Source organism: Zeugodacus cucurbitae, chromosome 4 (genome assembly GCF_028554725.1).
Source record: "Zeugodacus cucurbitae isolate PBARC_wt_2022May chromosome 4, idZeuCucr1.2, whole genome shotgun sequence".
Taxonomy (NCBI): Eukaryota; Metazoa; Arthropoda; class Insecta; order Diptera; family Tephritidae; genus Zeugodacus; species Zeugodacus cucurbitae.
Window position 1 is genome coordinate 35,573,604 of NC_071669.1, and position 19,674 is coordinate 35,593,277.

The 19,674-nt window shown below is 36.5% G+C and overlaps 1 protein-coding gene across 19 annotated transcripts in view; it reads left to right on the top strand.

The window, feature by feature from the left end:
* The window catches only part of Rbp6_3 (RNA-binding protein Musashi homolog Rbp6), a 436,335-nt gene that overhangs the window by 276,515 nt on the left and 140,146 nt on the right, over window positions 1-19,674 (top strand). For all 19 annotated transcript variants that reach the window (XR_008470744.1, XM_054228378.1, XM_054228379.1 and 16 more), the window contains one exon: window positions 4,256-4,348. Coding sequence is in view for 18 of the 19 variants with exons in the window: in XM_054228378.1 (XP_054084353.1) it covers window positions 4,256-4,348 (93 nt within the window). In the remaining variant the exon portion in view is untranslated. The remainder of the gene's footprint in view (window positions 1-4,255; window positions 4,349-19,674) is intronic.

Here is a 19,674-nt window from a genome sequence, read left to right on the forward strand (position 1 = left end):
GTTGCCAGCTTTAGTGGTGCATTATTGAATGATGTATTTGCTGTGTATATCTTCTCACTCTAATACACTCGATTGAACTCCCTTTCTTATACTGTACATTAGATCTTCATTTGTTGCTCCAAATCGCCAATTCACGCTTCTGCATTTCTTTGGCAGTGATTACTTCCTTTCAATTGGGTTTGTGTGGATTTTTACGTGGCCTTTTCTTGTCCATCTACTTTGGGCTTTGATGAGGGAAAGGATTAATGAAAATGATGATGGAGAGGTGCAGTTGTAGAGGCTAGGTATATTTTCGTTTCCATTTGAAAGGGATAATGGATTTTCCTTACGGTTTTGTCCCACATACAAATATTCCTTTCTTTGGAATTTTATCTCTTTAGAGTGCTACGTTAACCTTTTTATTGCTTTTATATTTATTTATATATTTTTTGCTTTTCGTCATACAAATATCTCTGACTGGATGCAAAAATATATATAAACACGTGATGTACCATACCCATAACATACACGCTACCATTTTCGGAAATTAAATTCAGTCGCAAGATTGATGTGCCCAAACTCACTCAAATGTAGTATTTCGAATCTCAAATTACACGACCCCAACTGCTAATAATCCAATCAAATTTTTTTTGTGGGAGAATAATTCGCACATCACGCACTCGTAACGGCGGAAACCTTACAATTTTTTGGGAGTCTTTATTTTAATATGAAAATACTTGTGCCGAAATGTTGAAATCGTAATGAACACATTTGCTTAAATGATAATCTAGTAATTATACGAGATCTACCCAAAAACCTAAACAAATAACGCAACTAACGTCCTTGCGGTGCTTACGAAGCACCTCAATCGTTCATTAGTTAATACTAGGTTTGAAGACTATATCTTAAGAAGTACTCATATAACGGATTCATGTGAAATTTTACCACTTCTATGCGTACTTACTTATTACTACGAATATTCATTGATGGAAAGCATATCCCCGGTAATAGAATCTTTAATATATCTTATTAGAAACTCCGACAATAAATGCGTCAGTAGAAAATATGTACAAAACGTCTGAAATTCACAAATTAGGATTCACTTGCACACTAAACATTTTGTAGACAGTGGGCCGTGCAATTACTCAAGTCCAAAAAGTAGCAGTTATATATGGTGGTACAGGGACTAGTGGCACATATATATGTATTTATGTAGGTGTGTGTATGTGCCAGGACTGTGTGTAGGTTGTATCTGTTTCATCCTTTCATTTGTTGTTGTATGCTTATTGAACATACCTTCTTGGGTGCACAAGCGGTGCTGCTACATAGTTGACTGCGCTCGGAAATTAAGAAGATAACGGACGATGCGCTCATTCATCTTCAAATGCTACATAGTGCCGCGACGCGTCTGCCTGCAACAAGGAATGTGTTGCTACAAGCACTGTTTCCTCACCCCCAAACTTACTTCCAAGCTGCCACGTCGCATTTTCCGCCAAAACAGCGCAAGCAGCAACATGCGCCGAACCCAATCTGTTTGTGGGAGCAACATCCATTTATGCTTGTAACGAGAGAGGCGAAGGCGCTACAGCAAGGAGGAAATGAGTTATGATAGCGCATCGCTGCCACTTGCACAATGATGCCACGCCAGCTTGCCATCCTATTGATGTTGTTTGTGTTGTTTGTGTTTTTGTTGTTTTTGCTGTTTGATGCAACGGCGTGCAAGTACGTTGTCCCCGTTGGACCAAATCGCTTTTTAACAACGCTGCAATTTCAATAAGAGCCAGCAAGGCACACTACCGTTACAGAGCCGCACATAAACGGGACGGACAGGAATCATCACTAAACAGCCAGACAGTGGCCTTCGTTTTATGGCAGAACCTACATATACCACGGCTGTCAGCACGAGTTATGCAACCCTGTACTCGGGATGGTACTGTCCCGTGCCGAAAGTATAATAAACATAACAGAAACGCCTCGTACGCTAGTGGCAAGCTGTGTTCAACCGACTCACACAAGCTCCAGCTCAGCTCTGTTGGAGGCGCTCCTACCACGTGTAACAACAATTGCACTTGACACTGTCTACTCGGCATCGAGGAAATGGGCCGCCCCTTTATATGTAAGGTATATCGGTGCGCATCCTTTCGCAGTTTAGCCGACTGTTGCAGAGAAGTTACTGCAAATGGTGTTGCTGACATTGTTATTGCTGCTTTCGGCCCCGATTCTGCTGTGCCAGCATCTATCCATAGCGCACGCCACAAGCCCTTTCTGTGCAACCATTGGTGCATTCGGCACCAGCTCACAGAGGCTAGTAACGCTCGTTCGTTAGATAGATACTGAAGTGTTTTAATTTTACGACATTGCATGAATTTTATTGCTGCCTTTGCACAAGGCACACTTCAGCGGCACAAGCTACGCCCTCAATACTGCTGCATAGAATGGGTGTGTTTGTGCGTCGCCTTGGAGCGCATTGAGTGCCGGATGATAAAGTGCCTATGTACGAGTGCTTGTTCCCGAAAACTGTAGAAAGTTTGCTCTGATCATTTTGTTACTGCTTCTGACTTTTCACACTTCACACAACTCAACGGACTAACATAATACTCCAAAATGTACATAAAGGCGAAAATTTCCATTTTCAATGGGAATTGTGGGTAGATCTCAAATTGTGAAGGCCGACCCATCGACGGGCAGCAACTTCACAAACATCGCGCTCGGGTGAGGCGCTTTTACTAAAAAGGCTTTTATACCTCTGTGCCACATGTTGCACATAGTGTGTTGAACTAAAGGCGGTGAGTTGTGGAATATATACTATATATGTCAACAGAGCATTTATCAGTTGTAACGATTTTGACGCTTTGCTATTGACTGTAAAAGCTTTCGAGCTTCACTTGAATTTTTTGAGCAAAAACATACAATTTTCGCTAATTAAAAGGGATAACAAAAAGAATTTATAAATAATAAAGTTTCTTTATGCGAAATCAGTTAGCTACGAGAATTTATAATAATGTGATGTGAAAAACCAAATTGTAGTCATTAAAATTAATTTTTCACAACAATTTATGGAACTCTTAATGCAACTGCGCGGATCAGTTTTCTAAATTTGCTCTTAAATCCTTATATAAAAATTTTACTTTCCAAGATGAATATCTTATATTTTAAAAGAAGAAAACTATTCATTAGTAAAGATATCGTTATAGGGTTGACCATTAAAAAAATGGCATCGACTTGAAAAAAAAAATTTACCCAATTTTTTCGACCTTTTCGAATTTTTTAAAAATACTTAAAATCAAAATTTTTGGAAATCCACCAAAAAAAGTAGTTTCGAGAAAAACGTGTTAAAAGTTTAGGAGACCGCTCGGACGCCACGTCATAAAATCGGCTGAATCTCCGAAGTCGAATTTTGAAAAATCCTTCCAAAGTCTATACTTTCAAAATATCTTGCGCAAAACATTTCTCTTGAAAACCCCAACTGTCACCATAGACTATTCTAATATAGGTCGACAAAATTAGCCTCAGGGGGTCAAAGCATAGGACTTTGGAATCAACAGTATTGGGTGATTATAATCGATTGATATAGACATGAAATAAAAACATTGGGTAAATTTTTTTAAGCAGTATTTTAGTTAAAAACACTATTCCTGAACGCAAATGAGTCTAGGGGTCCGACAGGCAAATATTGTGGCAGGTGGTTTGACAACTACCCTTCTAGTAATTCCTCACATAGTGAGATAACTGTATCTCACTGACTGACATTATATCTAGTATAGTGTAGTATACCAAAAAGTAAATGTCGAATACTCGTATACATAAAAACCGAATAACCGTGAATTAAATATAATGTTTAAAATGTTTTAAATGTTTTTGATAACTGTTGTACAAAGATTTTGGTTTGGTGAATATACTATAATCTTAGTTACTATACTCCTTAGTTACTTTAAAACCGGACTAAAGAAAAACTCCTTTGACAGCCCAAACTATTGTGATGAAAATGAAAATAGAATATCCAAAAATTAATAAAAGTACTGAAAAATGGAAACATTTCTAGAAAAACATTTAATATGTTCTTTCATATATGTTGATGTCAGGAAGCCATTTGGAGAATATTGGCAGAACTAAAATGTTTAACCATTTGGGTGTGCCAGTTAAATTTATTGACCAGAATTTGCCCCCACATTTTATGTTTGCCTTATAATATTTAAACGATTGCAATATTTCAATTATTATTTTGTTATATGTACATATATATTCATGTATTTCCTTTCTTCGTCCCTTTTAACAGATGGTGACGCGAACGAAGAAAATTTTTGTGGGTGGGCTGTCAGCGCCCACAACACTGGAGGATGTCAAAAGCTACTTCGAGCAATATGGGCCGGTAAGTAGGAGAAAACATGAAATCATAAAATTATATGTGCCACTGTTGAAATGGTTGAACAAGAAATTATGTTTTAATATATTTTCCCTTTCAATCTGTCGTAATTCACATTGGTACCTTAAGTCCAATTAGGTCTTTAAATAATATTTATGATTTTTATTCCATTAAATATTATATTTAGATAATTCTTACGATCTAAACGGCAGTCTTCGTGAGACCTTGCTGTTGTCAAATAACTTTAAAGCGTGTCAATTAGAATGATAATTTTATCTTGATATGTACTACCTTGACCTATATCTTTTTGTTTTTTTTTTTTATTTCATCAGTCACCATAGGGGTTTTACGTCCCTTGTGGAAATATATATTTTATAAACACCGCGTTTACAATTAGTCTAAGTGTTTTTTACTGGCAACTTTGAATCACATTTGGATTTACTTGCTGTACCCCAGATTTGATTTGCAGTGTTGTTTGCTTAAGTGGCAACAGTCAAATTGTCGTCTCTCAGTATTAGCCGCAATTACCTGCAATTTCATCTTGAATCGTAGTAATGCCTAAGGAAGAGATAAAGCGGGTAGGTAGAATCTTTTTGATTTTATATTTTTATACAGCAGGCCGGAGTGCCAGGCTCTGTGAAAGGCTCGCTGAATGTCTAAGAAAATTGAACAACAAAACTTCTTATCCCCCAAAATACTTAGTATAATTTTCACAATACGATGACATTGTTCTGGACTACCGTGTATATGTCTGAAACCAGATTGATGGTCTGGAATGATCGATTGTCTTTCCAGCTCTGACTAATTTTCGGGTTTCTATATATCATTATAATTTCTGCACATTTCCAGATACGTCATCTAAAGATTTTGGGTAATTATTAGATGACTTTGGATGTCCTTACTAAAATAATATAGTATCACCAGTGTCTGCGAGGTCTTTGTACGCCCAAATATATTCCATATTCCTTTTTTATTCGCAATCATTTGCATATTGCATCCGTAATTTATCAAACTTTAAATTCGTATAATTCACTTTTATTGTGTTTGTTATAAAAAATCCATTACCAATGATTAATGTTAGCAAGTGGCACTAAAATAAATACAATTGTCGTATAAATTAGAATTTCTTCCATCAGTTTTGTGTAAAAATATTTCGTTGAAGTCAGCAGATTGCCATTCCGATGCATACAGATAATTACATTTGTATATTCATAACTTTCTGCAACTCTCACATGCATATGCATACATATGTATATTGAGCTTTTACCTCCGCAAAGTGACGTATATTGAAATACCGTTATGAGTTTTTTGCACAAATGCATTTGTATATGTATTTTTAGCGCAAGCCGGCGTCAATAATTGAATTTCCATCGAAATGTATTTATATTTACAAATTCACATATTTGTCGCTGTTCGCATTCTACCATAGATATGTATAAGTGTATCCAAACGCTCAGATGTCGCAACGTTTTACCACTCTTTATATGGGCATTCGCAATGTAGATGTAGATATGTATGTGTGTATTTATGACAAGCGCATTTCCAATTCACAAATAATGCATTCCTCGCATGTTTATGCTTATATATGCAGGTATATGAGTGTGGTATGCAGCTTTTGTTACAACAGTTCTTCATTTGATTCCAATAGGGCGTAAGCAATGACTTTTCTATTTGATGCTACCGGCAGTAAGTTTGATTGACTGCTTGACAACGCTGCGCTATTTGTAAAATGGAATTCATTTACTTCATTTTTAACAAAAGATAAATCATGCTGCTGTGTTTGGGAGAAAATTAAACTAATTTGTTGAAAAGCAATAGAAAAACCCGACATTCATTCTTTATTCATTTTTATTTCGAACTGATAAATTTGGTAAAAGTTATTCAGACTCCTCTATTTCAATAGATCGCGGTAGATGCGAACAAATCCATACGAACTGTAATTACTTCGATACAAATTCCTCTCCTTGACAATTCCAATGACTCGGAAAATAATCCGGATAGATATTTGATACTGGGAAGTGGACTGCCCAAGAATCATCTTTCAGCAGTCGGTTCTCTTACGTACCCCATCACACACCATGAAAATAGTTGAAATCGGATAATAACCACGCCCACCTCCCATACAAAGGTTAGGTTGAAAATTACTAAACGTGGATTATCTCACTATCGAAAAACATCAGAAACACTAAATTTTACAGAAGAAATTGCAAAAGGAAGCTGCACTCAGATTTTTTTACAAAATTGAAAATGGGCGTGGCATCGACCACTTATGGGTCAAAAACTATATCTCAGGAACTAAATAAAAAATATTTTTTTTTCTAATAGTGTGTCTCTGTACCAAAAAAGGTTAAAATCGGGTCATAACTTCCCCTAGCTCCTATATACCTAATTATAGGATTTTAAAATTGGGTCAAATTGTGTGTTATCTTAATAAAAATATATCAATAAATTGCGAGAGTATAAAATGTTCGGTTGCACCCGTACTTATCCTTTCCTTACTTGTTTAAGTAGATTTTTATCTAAATTAGAATAGAAAATTATTCCACAAAAATGTGTTCAATAAAGATTTGGAGAAAAAATATATACATATATATGGTATTACCTATAATACATTTTCATATGGTAGTTTTATATAAATAATCGTATCAAATATATTTATATACATATTTAAATGACATACAGACTGGTTATTATATATACCCCAATGTAGAGTGCCATAACCGACATCGATGTCTATGAATCCTATTTATATTCGAACTAATACAGTTTGTGTGCCACAATTTCACCTACGGCCTGTGATTGCACGACTTTCATGAGGCTCAAAGCTATTCTGGTCACATTTGTTTGATCAATACCAATACAATACGATATGAAAAAAATTAACCAAACGTTGCAAACAGCGAATTTCAAAAAAGCGAAAAGAAAAACAAGAAAAAACCCAAAAAACAAGCATAATGGGTTCCATTTGAAAGAAAGCATTGAAAAGCGCCAAAAATGAAATAGAGCAAATGTTCAATTTTGACAGGCATCGCGTGTGCCCACTACTTTTCTGCAAGTCTTCATGTGTTACTCACTAAAATTCTAACAAATAGTCGCAGATGGGCCAAGGTGGATGCCAGAGGTGCGGTATTTGCATTTGATATCTATTTTCTTACCGAATGTATATCGTTGATTTGCGCAAACGGTTAGTCTTAAATTCGCTGAATTACATACCCGTCTCCATTAGTCAACCCAACAGAACATACTCAAAAACTAACGCATCTCCTAAAGCCAACATTAATCAAAAATTTAAAAAATACTATATTTGTAATTGAGAACCGATTTTCACACTACATATTTGTAAGTTTTTTCCAAATTCAATAAGCAAAGCTATGGTAGTCCTCATGAGATCTGTCAAGAATATCCACACACACACACGTAGATTCGTCAGCATTATGCAATTCATTACAATAAAATTAATATGTATGTATGTAAGTAAATTAAAAAGGAAATGTTATTTGTTTCACAGAAGTTGTAGCAGAAAGCCTTCTGAATTAGATAAAACATGGTGCCTGGAAAATAAGAACTTGACTACATAGACTACCATTTAACCCATCTTTACCCAACGTTGTGCAAGCGCAACATTTCAAATTTGTTTTTTTTTTTATTTCTAAAATAAGGAAATAAATCTATGAAATCTAAGCCAGTCTCAAAAAGAAGTACTAACAGATAAATAAACATTTTTTTTAAGGTTTTTCAAATACAAATGCATTTTATTTTTATCATTCAAAAACTGCTAATTGAGTCATCTCGGGATCGGTATATTCATCCAATCATAAAAAATATTAATTTAAATAAAGCTTTACTTTTTACACTGTACAAAGCTTTAACAATATTTTATTTGTGATATAAACCCTTTTGGTGGACAAAACTACCCACCCGTGTTGTTTATCTTACATTTCTAGGAAATGTTGCGTATACGCAACGTTGGGAGTAACAATAATCAGTTGTTATTGTTACTCAGCTTGCCATTCGTGTTAGAAATGTATTGTCAATAATGGGTTCTCGCTATTCAAGGAGTAGTTCTGTTTTGTTTTTATTATTCAGTTGGTTCTAGAACGTTGAGCTAATAGCATAGCTAACTTGATACGAGACTATTTTGCCACTGGTACTGTTCGAGAAAATAGAACAATGAATAAAACCATGATAAATACGAAAACTCTTCAGAAAAAAGAGAGAGGGTCATTTGATTCAGCTTTGGCTACTAATAACGCAAAATCGAACCGTTGGTTACAGCAAAACGTTACGATAGAAAACTAAAAAAAATGGTGAATGTGCCACAGCCCCAGGTTATAGCAGATTATAATAAAAATATGGGAGGCGTCGATCTGCATGATAATGGAATTGTCAATTATAGTATTCGAGTAAGAGGGAAAAAGTGGTGGTGGCCACTGTTCATTAATTTGATAGATAGTATTTTAGTAAACTCGTGAAAGATTTACAATCTGGCAAATGAGCAATATATGACTCAATTAGAATTTAAATCTTACGTTACTGTTAGTTTGATGAAAACCGAAGAAGCCCAACTTGCAGATAATTCTCACTTTTTGGGTAATTCAAATATAAATTTAGGAAGACCATCCAAAAACGCATTACTTTCCAATATTCGCTTCGATAATATTGGTCATGTCATAGAGGAGCACGAAAATAAACGTCGAAGGAGATGTAGACAGTGTAGAAGTACAACAATTTATATGTGTAAAAAATGTCAAATACATCTTCATGCTGATTGTTTTAAAATATTTCACTCACGCTAATCGCAATAGTATTAGCGTAAATGAAATATTTTAAATGTATTTTTATGACTTGCTTGTATAATATAAGTTCAGTAATCCCAACGTTGCGTAGGCGCAACATTTCACGGAATGAAAAATAATGAATAAATATTTTTTTTTTAATGATTTTCTCTTTTTTTATGTATTTTTAAACGTAATAAACAATAAAATCATAAAATACGCATTTATTTTTACCCTTGGGAATTAATGGGTTAAGCGGTCTTAGGTATTCATTTCATCGTATATGTGAAATGATGGCTTCTTATGAGATCAAACTTGTATTAAACTCTTGTCGTAATAAGCGAAATGACCTTGAACGCGTACAAAATTTAAAATATATAAATATGAGATGAGATCTTTGATTGTTCCTCTGTTGTGTATGGAATAAACTATAAAAATCGGGAAGTATACATTGAACTAACCGCATTTCGTATTGATATCTTATCTCAATAATTTTTATCAGCCACAGACTTTCGAATATCACAAACCAGTAAGATTTGGTATTTCTTATATAGCTTCGTTGACTATGAAAAAGCAAAAGCCTGTGGACCTAGATAATACAATATGCTACAAGATGCTCAAAGCGCGATTCAAGGTAGACTTCCTAATAGTTAGACTAACAGTTTTTTCATAAAGGATGAACCAAAGAAAAAGTATAAAAATTAGTTATACCATCACAGTGGCTCTTCTTGTCAGCTACTATAACTTAACATTCAATATATGTATCTAAATCTGTCAATATGAACATTAACGACTTAAGTAAAACAAAATAAGTACGAGGGCTGCTATATATATTTCTGGCCTAGGCAACATTAAGTGTTGCCAGGTGCAATCTTACATTTCCATTGGAAAGTTCGACATTTTTTAGCATAACATCACTCAGAACGTATTGTCATTTAATCCTAATGTAATGTACACTAGTCGCTGGCTGTTGCTAATGCCTCCATTGCTGATTATTTGAGTTTAAATAGTTGTCGGTCTGAATCATTTATTCTCTTTCCGGAGTTTCTAGCTTTCTTTTACTTGCTTGACAAACTGTTCCGTGAAACTTTATTGATGACTCCTTATGTCTTATCTGCTTGCAATCCATTTATTTTATATCATTTCATTTCGTTTTGATGGTGGAATCTGTTTGCGCTTCGACGAATAAATAGCGTTTTGCTGCTGGTTGCAATCCTTTGTAGCAATGTCGTATTGACGTAGAAGTAGGGAAGCGTACTCATTTGTAAATGCAGAATCAAGGCCAAAGCAAAGCGAAGGTAGGAATTCATTACTTTAAGACAATTTTTGTTTTGTTTTTTTTTTTACACTGAGGAATGCTTGCAATCACACTTATAACTGTTGTGCATACCATGTACTTACATTGAAGCAGCATGCACAAGAAAGCAGATGGAGTTATTGATGATATTTATTTTAAATAGCACTTACTAACGAAATTATTATTATATAGTGGGGAAACTTTGTTATGCTCAACACTTAATATTTTATATTATACATATTTAAAAGTCATGAGTTTGGGTGCAAGCGAACATTTTCTACTCTCGCAATTTATTAAATAATTTTTTTTTACATAACACACAAATTTACCCATAAATTCGGCATCAAGTTTAATAGAATAACGAAAATCGTCATATATAGATATGAGGGCTAGGGTAATTCCTGAACCGATTTCATTCATTTTCACCAGCAAGGTACACAATATCCAAGACTATACGCTCACTTAATATTGCTAAGATATTTCACATATTAACCAATACACATATGCGGAATAAAGCCCACCGTATGTTTGAAAAACCTATAATTAGGTATATGGGAGCTAGGGGAAGTTATGACCCGAAAGTAGTCGTGGTTGTGAACCGATTTCGCCCGTCTTTTATCCGTGTTATCAGGGTGTCAAAAAAATATTATATACCGAATTTACCGAATAGTAGTTCCTGAGATATGGTTTTTGACCTATAAGTGGGCGATGCCATGCCCATTTTTCATCTTGTAAAAAAATCTGAGTGCAGTTTCCTTCTGCTGTTATTTCAGTGAAATTTAGTGTTTCTGACGTTTTTCATTGGTGAGTTAACCCACTTTTAGTAATTTTCATCCTAACCTTCGCATGGGAGGTGGGTGAGGTTATTATCCGATTTCAACCATCCGACATCTCGCAACATGTTGCACAGAGTATTATAGTTTTGTCCACATAACGGTTGTTTGTAAGTCCTAAAACTAAAGAGTTAGATATTGAGTCATTTATACCAACATGATCAGGATGACGAGTGGAGTTGAAATCCGGATGTCTGTCCGTCTATCTGTATGTGCAAGCGATAACTTGAGTAAAAATTAAGATATCTTAATGAAACTTGGAACACATATTCCTTGGCACCCTGAGGAGGTTGCTTTCGAAAATGGGCAAAATCGGTCCACTGCCACGCCCACAAAATGGCGAAAACCGAAAACCTATACTGTGTCATAACTAAGTTATAAATAAAGTAATGAAAATAAAATTTGCAAAATAGGATCGCATTAGTTAGGGGCACATTTGGATGTAATTTTATTGGAAAGTGGGCGTGACCCCGCCTCAAATAAGTTTTTTGTATATATCTTGCAAACCAATAAAGCTATATAAACCAAACTTTCTGAAGTCGTTTCTTTTAGCGCATAAAAGTGGGCTAACTCACTAACGAAAAACGTCAGAAACACCAACATAAGAACATAAGAAATGGCAGAAGGAAGCTGCACTGAGATTTTTTTACTAAATAGAAAATGGGCGATGCGTCGCCCACTTATGGGTCAAAACCCATATCTCAAGACCTACTCGACCGATTTCAATGAAATTCGGTATATAACATTTTCTTGACACCCTGATGACACGGGTGGCGAAATCGGTTCACATTTACGCCTACTTCCCATATAACTCAATTCTGAATCCTTCTGATTCGTTCACTTTATAATACATATATACATTAGGAACAAATGAAGATAGCGAAATAAAACTTTACACAAACACTATATTTGAGCTGTGACATCACTTGTGGAAATCGGACCATGACTTTTCAAGGCCCCTGATATCGAACATGAAGAACTCAGTGCCTAAGGGTAATTTTCCACCGAAAACATAGGTAAATCTCTGAGGTATTTTAATGTAATTCATTCCCTCTGAATTTTTTTCTTATAACAGTTTGTCTCTGTACCAAAAATGGTTAAAATCGGGTCATAACGTCCCCCAGATACCATATACCTAATTATAAGTAATATAAAATTAAGTGAGCGTATAGTCTTCGATATATTGTATCTTGGTGGTGAAAATGAGTGATATCGGTTTAGGAATTACCTCAGTCCCCATATACTATTTATGATGAATTTCGTTATTCTATAAAACTTTATGCCGAATATATGGGTCGAATTGTGTTATCTTTATAAAATTATATCAATAAACTGCGAGAGTGTAAAATGTTCGGTTGCACCCGAACTAAGAGAAAGGTGGATGGAGGGATGAACTACTGTGGGCCTTGAGTGACAAAACGGTTCTTTGATCTTTAAATTACTTATTTATAGACTCATTGAAGTTGTTAGCGTTTAACATTAGTGCAAAGGTGTCCGACATTTTTCATTACTTGTGTTTTATTATTATTTTTTGTTTTTATGCTTAATCAAACTTGAGCTTTTTTCACTTTCCCATACGGTCAATAGTCCGCAAAAACGTATTCCCTTGATATGAGGCAGGCTTACACTATTGAAAACAATTTTCAACAGGAAATCATCAGCGATTTCTTCTTTCGAACAAACGAGAAAAGGTGTGGAAATTATGTAAATTGCCTTTTATTTGAAGAATAAATCATTTGTCTGTTAATCTCAGACAAACACCAACATCTAGTTAAATTTATTTATACATACTAAAGCAACTCCCACAATTTTTTTAATACAAAGTGCACAAACGTAACATATGGGCGGTCATTGGGGGAGCGGTGGTCGTAAGAGTTCAATTGGGAATGCAAACCAACACGTGACACAAAATTTATTTTCCAATTCAAACCGAAATGTCGATTTCAACATGCATTTGCTTATTCATTCGTTCGAATTGCATGGCAAAACTATACTCGTACTGGATAGTGCTGGCTGTCGGCTGTCGGGAGGGCGCCTCTAGTGAAATGGGCTTCGACAAGAAAAACGGAAAGACACAATGACAATTGTCACTGGCAATTCATGCGTTGCAGAAACGACTTTCGTGAATGTCCAGATTCTTGCCTCGTTCTTACTTTTTCCTCTTCCGCTGCCCCACCAGCGCTGCTGCTCCAAGGCTCTGTTCTTCAAATAGGTATTTTCGCCTTTGGCAGCTGCAGCAGTAAGCGACACAGCAGCCATAATGGCAATATCTTCGTATAAATATATATGGGAATACATCCTTATAATCACGTATCCACACACATACTCGCTTCCAAATGCTACTTACTCAGTTCCTTCTTCTTGCCATATTGCTCTTAGCTTGCTGCCAGTCATTGCTGTGTTGTTGTTATCGTTGCAACAATTGCTGTTGTAGAGAATTTCAATTGGAAATTTGAAATTTTCATTTACACGCGTTTACATTTGTTGCCGCACCCTACCCGGCCATGGTTAAACTGGTTATTTGAGCGCACCGAAACACGAACGCATACATGCGCCTAAGTGTGCGTGTGCGGTATTTGAAATGAGCACTTACGTGCATACAAAATGCAGCCGGACAGGACAAGCCGACCTACCGACCAGCCACTGACCACAGCAACTGTCGACATGCCCGCACACACACACCAACTCCACTGGCAACCTAACCATTTAAATTCATTTTGTTGTACAATCTGCATTTCCCTGCCACTACCGCACTGCCAGACTGGGCCTGCGAGCGGTTTTCTGTTCGAGTATTCCATTTGCATTGCACTTATCTTCCGCTTTGCTAATCTTCCGTTCAATTTGTGACATCTTAAAAGAGTAACATTGCATACGTGTTATGATCGCTGGCGGTGGGAGGCGAAATTTCATACATCCGTACGTTGTTGTACTTCGGGCCTTTGGGAGCATTTCTTCTGTCATCAACGCACATGTAATATATGTATATGTATAAAAAGCAACAACAAAAATACTTTTATATTTATGCACCAGTAATAAAAGTCAAATTTCAGTATGGTAGTAAGGAAATGAAGTTAAATGTTTGAAGAAGTATTCTCAGTCAAAAGGAGTTTCCGGTCAATTGGCTTACCTATTTCAGACACGTGTTCACTTTTCGGGAATCTATTAAGAACTTTAGTAGTGCGTAAGCTATTTTACAACAATATATTCACAGATTAAAATAAGACTGTATCAATATTTAAACGCTTCAAACGGTTCTTTGCACACAAGGTAAGTAAGGCTGCTGCTGTTTAAGAAAAGAAGAAATATGATGTTATCAATAAATTAATAATCCGATCCGGTCAAAGCCTACTCGGATTCTATCGCTGAAAAGTCTGTTGCTTATATTCATTACGGTGCTGTGTGGCGCCGTATTGTTGAAATCTAATGTCGCATCAGGCATCAGGCATCAAATAATCGGTTATCATGGCGCGATAACGGTCGCCATTGACGGTTACGTTTTCACCGGCATCATTTTTTAATCGATCCACGGCCCACAAACCTCACCGAACCGTTGTTTTTTCTGCAAAAAATGACCGCTCTTGAATCTATTCAGGTTGCTTTTCGTACCAAATGCGGCATTTTGCTTGTTTACATACTCATTGAGCCAGAAATGAGCCTCATGGTTGAACTGTATTTGGCTCGAAAACGTCGAATCTTCTGGGAACTTTTCAAGAGCCCAAATAGCGAAGCGAAGTCGCTTGGGAAGGTCTAACGGCAGCAGTTCTTGCACAAGCTGTATTGTACGCTTTCAATTTAAGATCTCGACGTAAAATGCGCCAAGTCATTCCATACGTCAGGCCGAGTTGCTGCGAACGGTGCCGAATCGACTCTCCACGATCTTCGTGTACACTCTCAGCTACTATGTTGCTATATTTACTTCACTGCGTGCTGGACGTGGTCTATTCGGTCAAATATTATCCAATAATGAATGGAGGGTGACTCACGTATGATCTGTCAAAAAAAGACTATTGAAAATAGTTGCTCTACTTGGATCACCCGATATAAGTACCACGGCTTCTGCCAACTACCACTTACGAACATCGTTTCCCACAAAGCTAGCGAAACAAGCTTTGGTCCGAATCAAGAGTTTCTTTCCCCTATTTTTCTTCGATAGTGCATCTATTTATGTTTATTTGCGCCAAACTAATACGAAATCTGTGCAATAATTTGCTGTTATTTGCATGTGGCATCCACATTTGTTCAACATATTGTGGGAATAAGACCGCTTTGTTATTGTTGTTATATAGTGTCATTTGCACTGTCCCTTGGCTTTACTGAAGCCCACACACTACTACTTGGCACTCGAGAGGTTTCGCCTTATCGACTCTTGTTTTCAGAAATATGCGACATGTCAACAACAAAGCCCCTCGTTACAACTGTATGCTCAAGGCGAATAAAAGTCCAGAAAGACGGCGAAACAGCGCAAGTGTTGCAGTACCAACGCTTCATCTCTGTGTTGCCTAAGTTAGAATGCGCATGCATATGTACATATTAAACTAGAATCTAGAAAAAAGCAAACCGTTTTGAATTTTCAATATATTTTTGCAATGAACCTAACGGGATGTACATACATACACTTATGGGTTTACAGCAGTCTATGACCACACTCTTCCACTGCCTTGGCTTTCTTTCGCAAATTCTGCGCTTTCATTGTAAAAAATTGAAGCGACTTTCAGGAGCACCGGCGGCGCTGGAGGGAGTGCAATGTCAGTGTATTCGGCTGGAAATAATGCAATTCAGACACTAGGCAAGATACTGACATAGCCCTCAGCAACACCCTCCCCAGCGCCGTTCACTGCAGGGACTTTTGTGTGACTTAGGTTAGCTGCATCCTTCTTTTCAGTACGTTCATTTATTGGTTTTGCTTTGTTCAGCTTATGAGGCGCTCTAATGGTGTGTGTTGCAAGTCTAAAGAAAAATTTGCAGTTTCCAACTTTCTAAAGGTGCAAAGGACACATAAGAGGCAATATGAGCGTCCATGATGTGGTGGCAAGCGCCTTTAGAAATCCACAATTCTGCAAAATAGGGGCAGAGTGCAAGCCCGTTATTATGTCTGTATATAGATTGAACATTTGTAGTTGTACGAAAATCTATATAGGATCAGCTGTGTGCCCTAAATACACCTGAAAAGCATACAAAGGCGCAGGAGCGCCAACAATCTCTAAGAATACCAAGTGTAATATAAAACAAAGTAGCGCTCGTATTTGTCGTACAGAGTAGGTGCGCTCCCACTCTCACCTACACATATATCTCAACTTGTTAGCCTTAGCTTTGCTTGTCTGTGACCATTTAGTTTTGTGTGTTCAAAATCATTTCAGTCGGTCGAGTGCTCAAATACCTGATACATATTTGGAGGGGATGGAATAGAGCTGGGCCCTATTCTGTATCTCGATTCGAAAGTTAATTCATTCTGTAAGAATCAAATTTAGCTTATAAATATCCAAAAGTTGTACCAACCTGTGCCAGAATTTTCGAATGCTAAATGTCAAAATTAAATAAAACAAGTGTAAATTTAATTGAAAGAGATGGATTCTTTTTCATTGTGGGTATAGGAAATTATTGTGAAAACAAGTAAGGAAGGGCTAAGGTCGGGTGTAACCGAACATTTTATACTCTCGCAATTTATTTATTTAACTTTATTTATATTATATAATACACAATTTGACCCACATATTCGTCATATATATTGTATAAAGTCCATTGAAAGTTGGAAACCCTAATATTAGGTTAGAAGCACCGAGGTCCTCATGTTCGATATATGGGGCCTTGTAAACCTATGGTTCGATTTTAGAATGGGGCTGCCACACTATAAACGTAGTATTTGTGCAAAGTTCTGCACCGATATCTTCACTAGTGCTTACTTTATATATTGTAAAGTAAACGATTCAGATCGTCTTCAAAGTTCTGGTATATGGTTGGGCTGGTTGTGAAGCGAATTGGCCTATTTTCACAATATATCATGTGATGCAAGTGTTTCTGACATTTTTCGTTAGTGAATTAACCCAATTTTAGTAATTTTCCACCTAACCTTTGTATGGGAGGTGGGCGTGGTTATTATCCGATTTCAACTATTTTCATGGTGTGTGGTGGGGTACGTACGAGAATCGACTGCAGAAAGTTTGGTTTATATAGCTTCATTGGTTTGCGAGATATATACAAATAACCAATTTGGGGGCGTGGCCACGCCCACTTCCCCATAAAAATTACATCCAAATATGCCCCTTCCTAATGCGATCCTTTATTCCAAATTTTACTGTTATAACTTTATTTATGGCTTAGTTATGACACTTAATGAGTTTTTGGTTTTCGCCATTTTGTGGGTGTGGCAGTGGACCGATTTTGCCCTCTTGGCAGTGGATCAAAAGCAAACCCTCTCACGGTCCCAAGGAACATGTGTTGAAAGTTTCATTAAGATATCTCAATTTTTACTCAAGTTATCGCTTGCACGGACGGACGGACGGACATACATCCGGATTTCAACTCCACTCGTCATCCTGATCATTTATATAATATAATTCCATATCTAACTCTTTTATTTCTTGATGACACAAACTAGAATACTCTGTGAAACAACATGTTGCGAGAGTGTAATAATTGCGAGAATTAATATTATGGAATTATTGCAAAAAAGGTAATGTTGTGTGCATATGTATGTATGTATTATGTTCGGTTAAATTTTTTTGCATTTGGGATTATAGCTTCATACAAAACTTTAGAATTTCCAAGGAAGCCTTTGATTATGATTATTTTTCAAAACATTTTCTTTCTACAACTCATAAGCAATCGAAGATTGTATATGAAACTGGAGTACATTTTACAATTAAATTCGAATTGCATAATTGCAAATATTTGTAATTCGGATTCACTATTCGAAAGTAGGATTGAAAATGGGAAAAAGGAGGTACAGAATTAAAAACATTCGAATTCGAGAAAATTAATTTTCGAATCGAATTACAGAATAGGACCCCCGACCAAGCGTGTCCAAAAGGGCCTTTGAAATTCATCTGAATTTTGTTTCTTTGAAATGTCCGCTGCTGTTCAAAGTTATTATAGAATTATTCGACATTGGTCATTGATAGGGTCAAAATCGCGTTATTGGTCGAAACGCTATATTTATATGGTAAAAACGCCTAGTATGCTGTACACCAGGATTGACGCGTAGTCTCGTTGAAGAGCTTGGCGAAATATTAAATTTTCAAAAACAATCATTTAGATGTTTGCATTTCATAGATCTATTGAAATATCAGTGTGAAGAAATGCAACCTGCTCTCTCAAAGTGGCACAGGCGAAATTAATTACAAAAGGAAAATATTTTATTAATGGCCGGAAGACATATTTAATTCCTCCTCGTACTTTACACCTATTTTGTTCCCAAAAATTTGATAATCATAGTAAACTGAGTCACTACAGTTGTGGATTGTATTGTACTTGTGTATGTAATGTATTGTACTCAAACCGAACTGATAGACGAAAGCTACCGTTCGAGAGCAGCAATAGCTATAAAAGCTAAAAGCAAAAAGGCAAGAACTATTAGATACAAGCATTTATCAACCGAAATGTCTCACGCAATGCAAACCCTGGGGTGGTATGTGTGGGCCTTTCTAAGCCTGATTTCCCTTCTGTGGGTATGAGAACCATCTTCGAAAGCTGTGGCGTTGCGTGATCATTTGTCAATATTTATAAGTGAGGGCGGCAACGCATGCCAATTGCCCAAAACCTTTGCGACACATTTCATAGGAGCCTATCTACATTTGTTTCATGAATTGCATAACCTCTGCCTGTAGTACATACATGCTTGTCCGCACAACTCTCAATGTCACAAATTACCACAAAGTATTTGTGCAGCATACCGAACATTTGTGTGGGAATGCGACGATACGTGTATATGCCGACATTACATAATACGAGTGTGCAATCGAGTTAGAAATGTGATGTTAGATAGTTTTACAACAACGACAAGCGAAGGCAAACTGAAAGGCAAACAAATTTTTGCAAATGGGGTCTACACTCTCGAACACACGCCACACTTTTGCCTTTGAGTATGAACATCTGTAGGAGAGCTCTTTCGGCATTGTCCATTCGAAATTGCTAGCGCAGGTGCTGCCAAGACACTACATGTTATGCCATAATGCAGGTGAGACAAGTTTTGTCACTGGACACAGTAAATCTTCACAAGCCACTAATCTCCACTCTGTTTACAATTTGTTGTTGCTAGCACAGCTAAGTAACAGGATTAATCAAATGTTTGTAGGAGGCGACACTCTTTCACTTGATTTCATTCGTTTTCTACGAAAATGTGACTTCCCCGAAATATTATAAAATTATTAAGCAATAGCCTTTTCGTAGTAAAAGGCAGCACTGTACTAATGCAACTGCCGCAAAAACCTA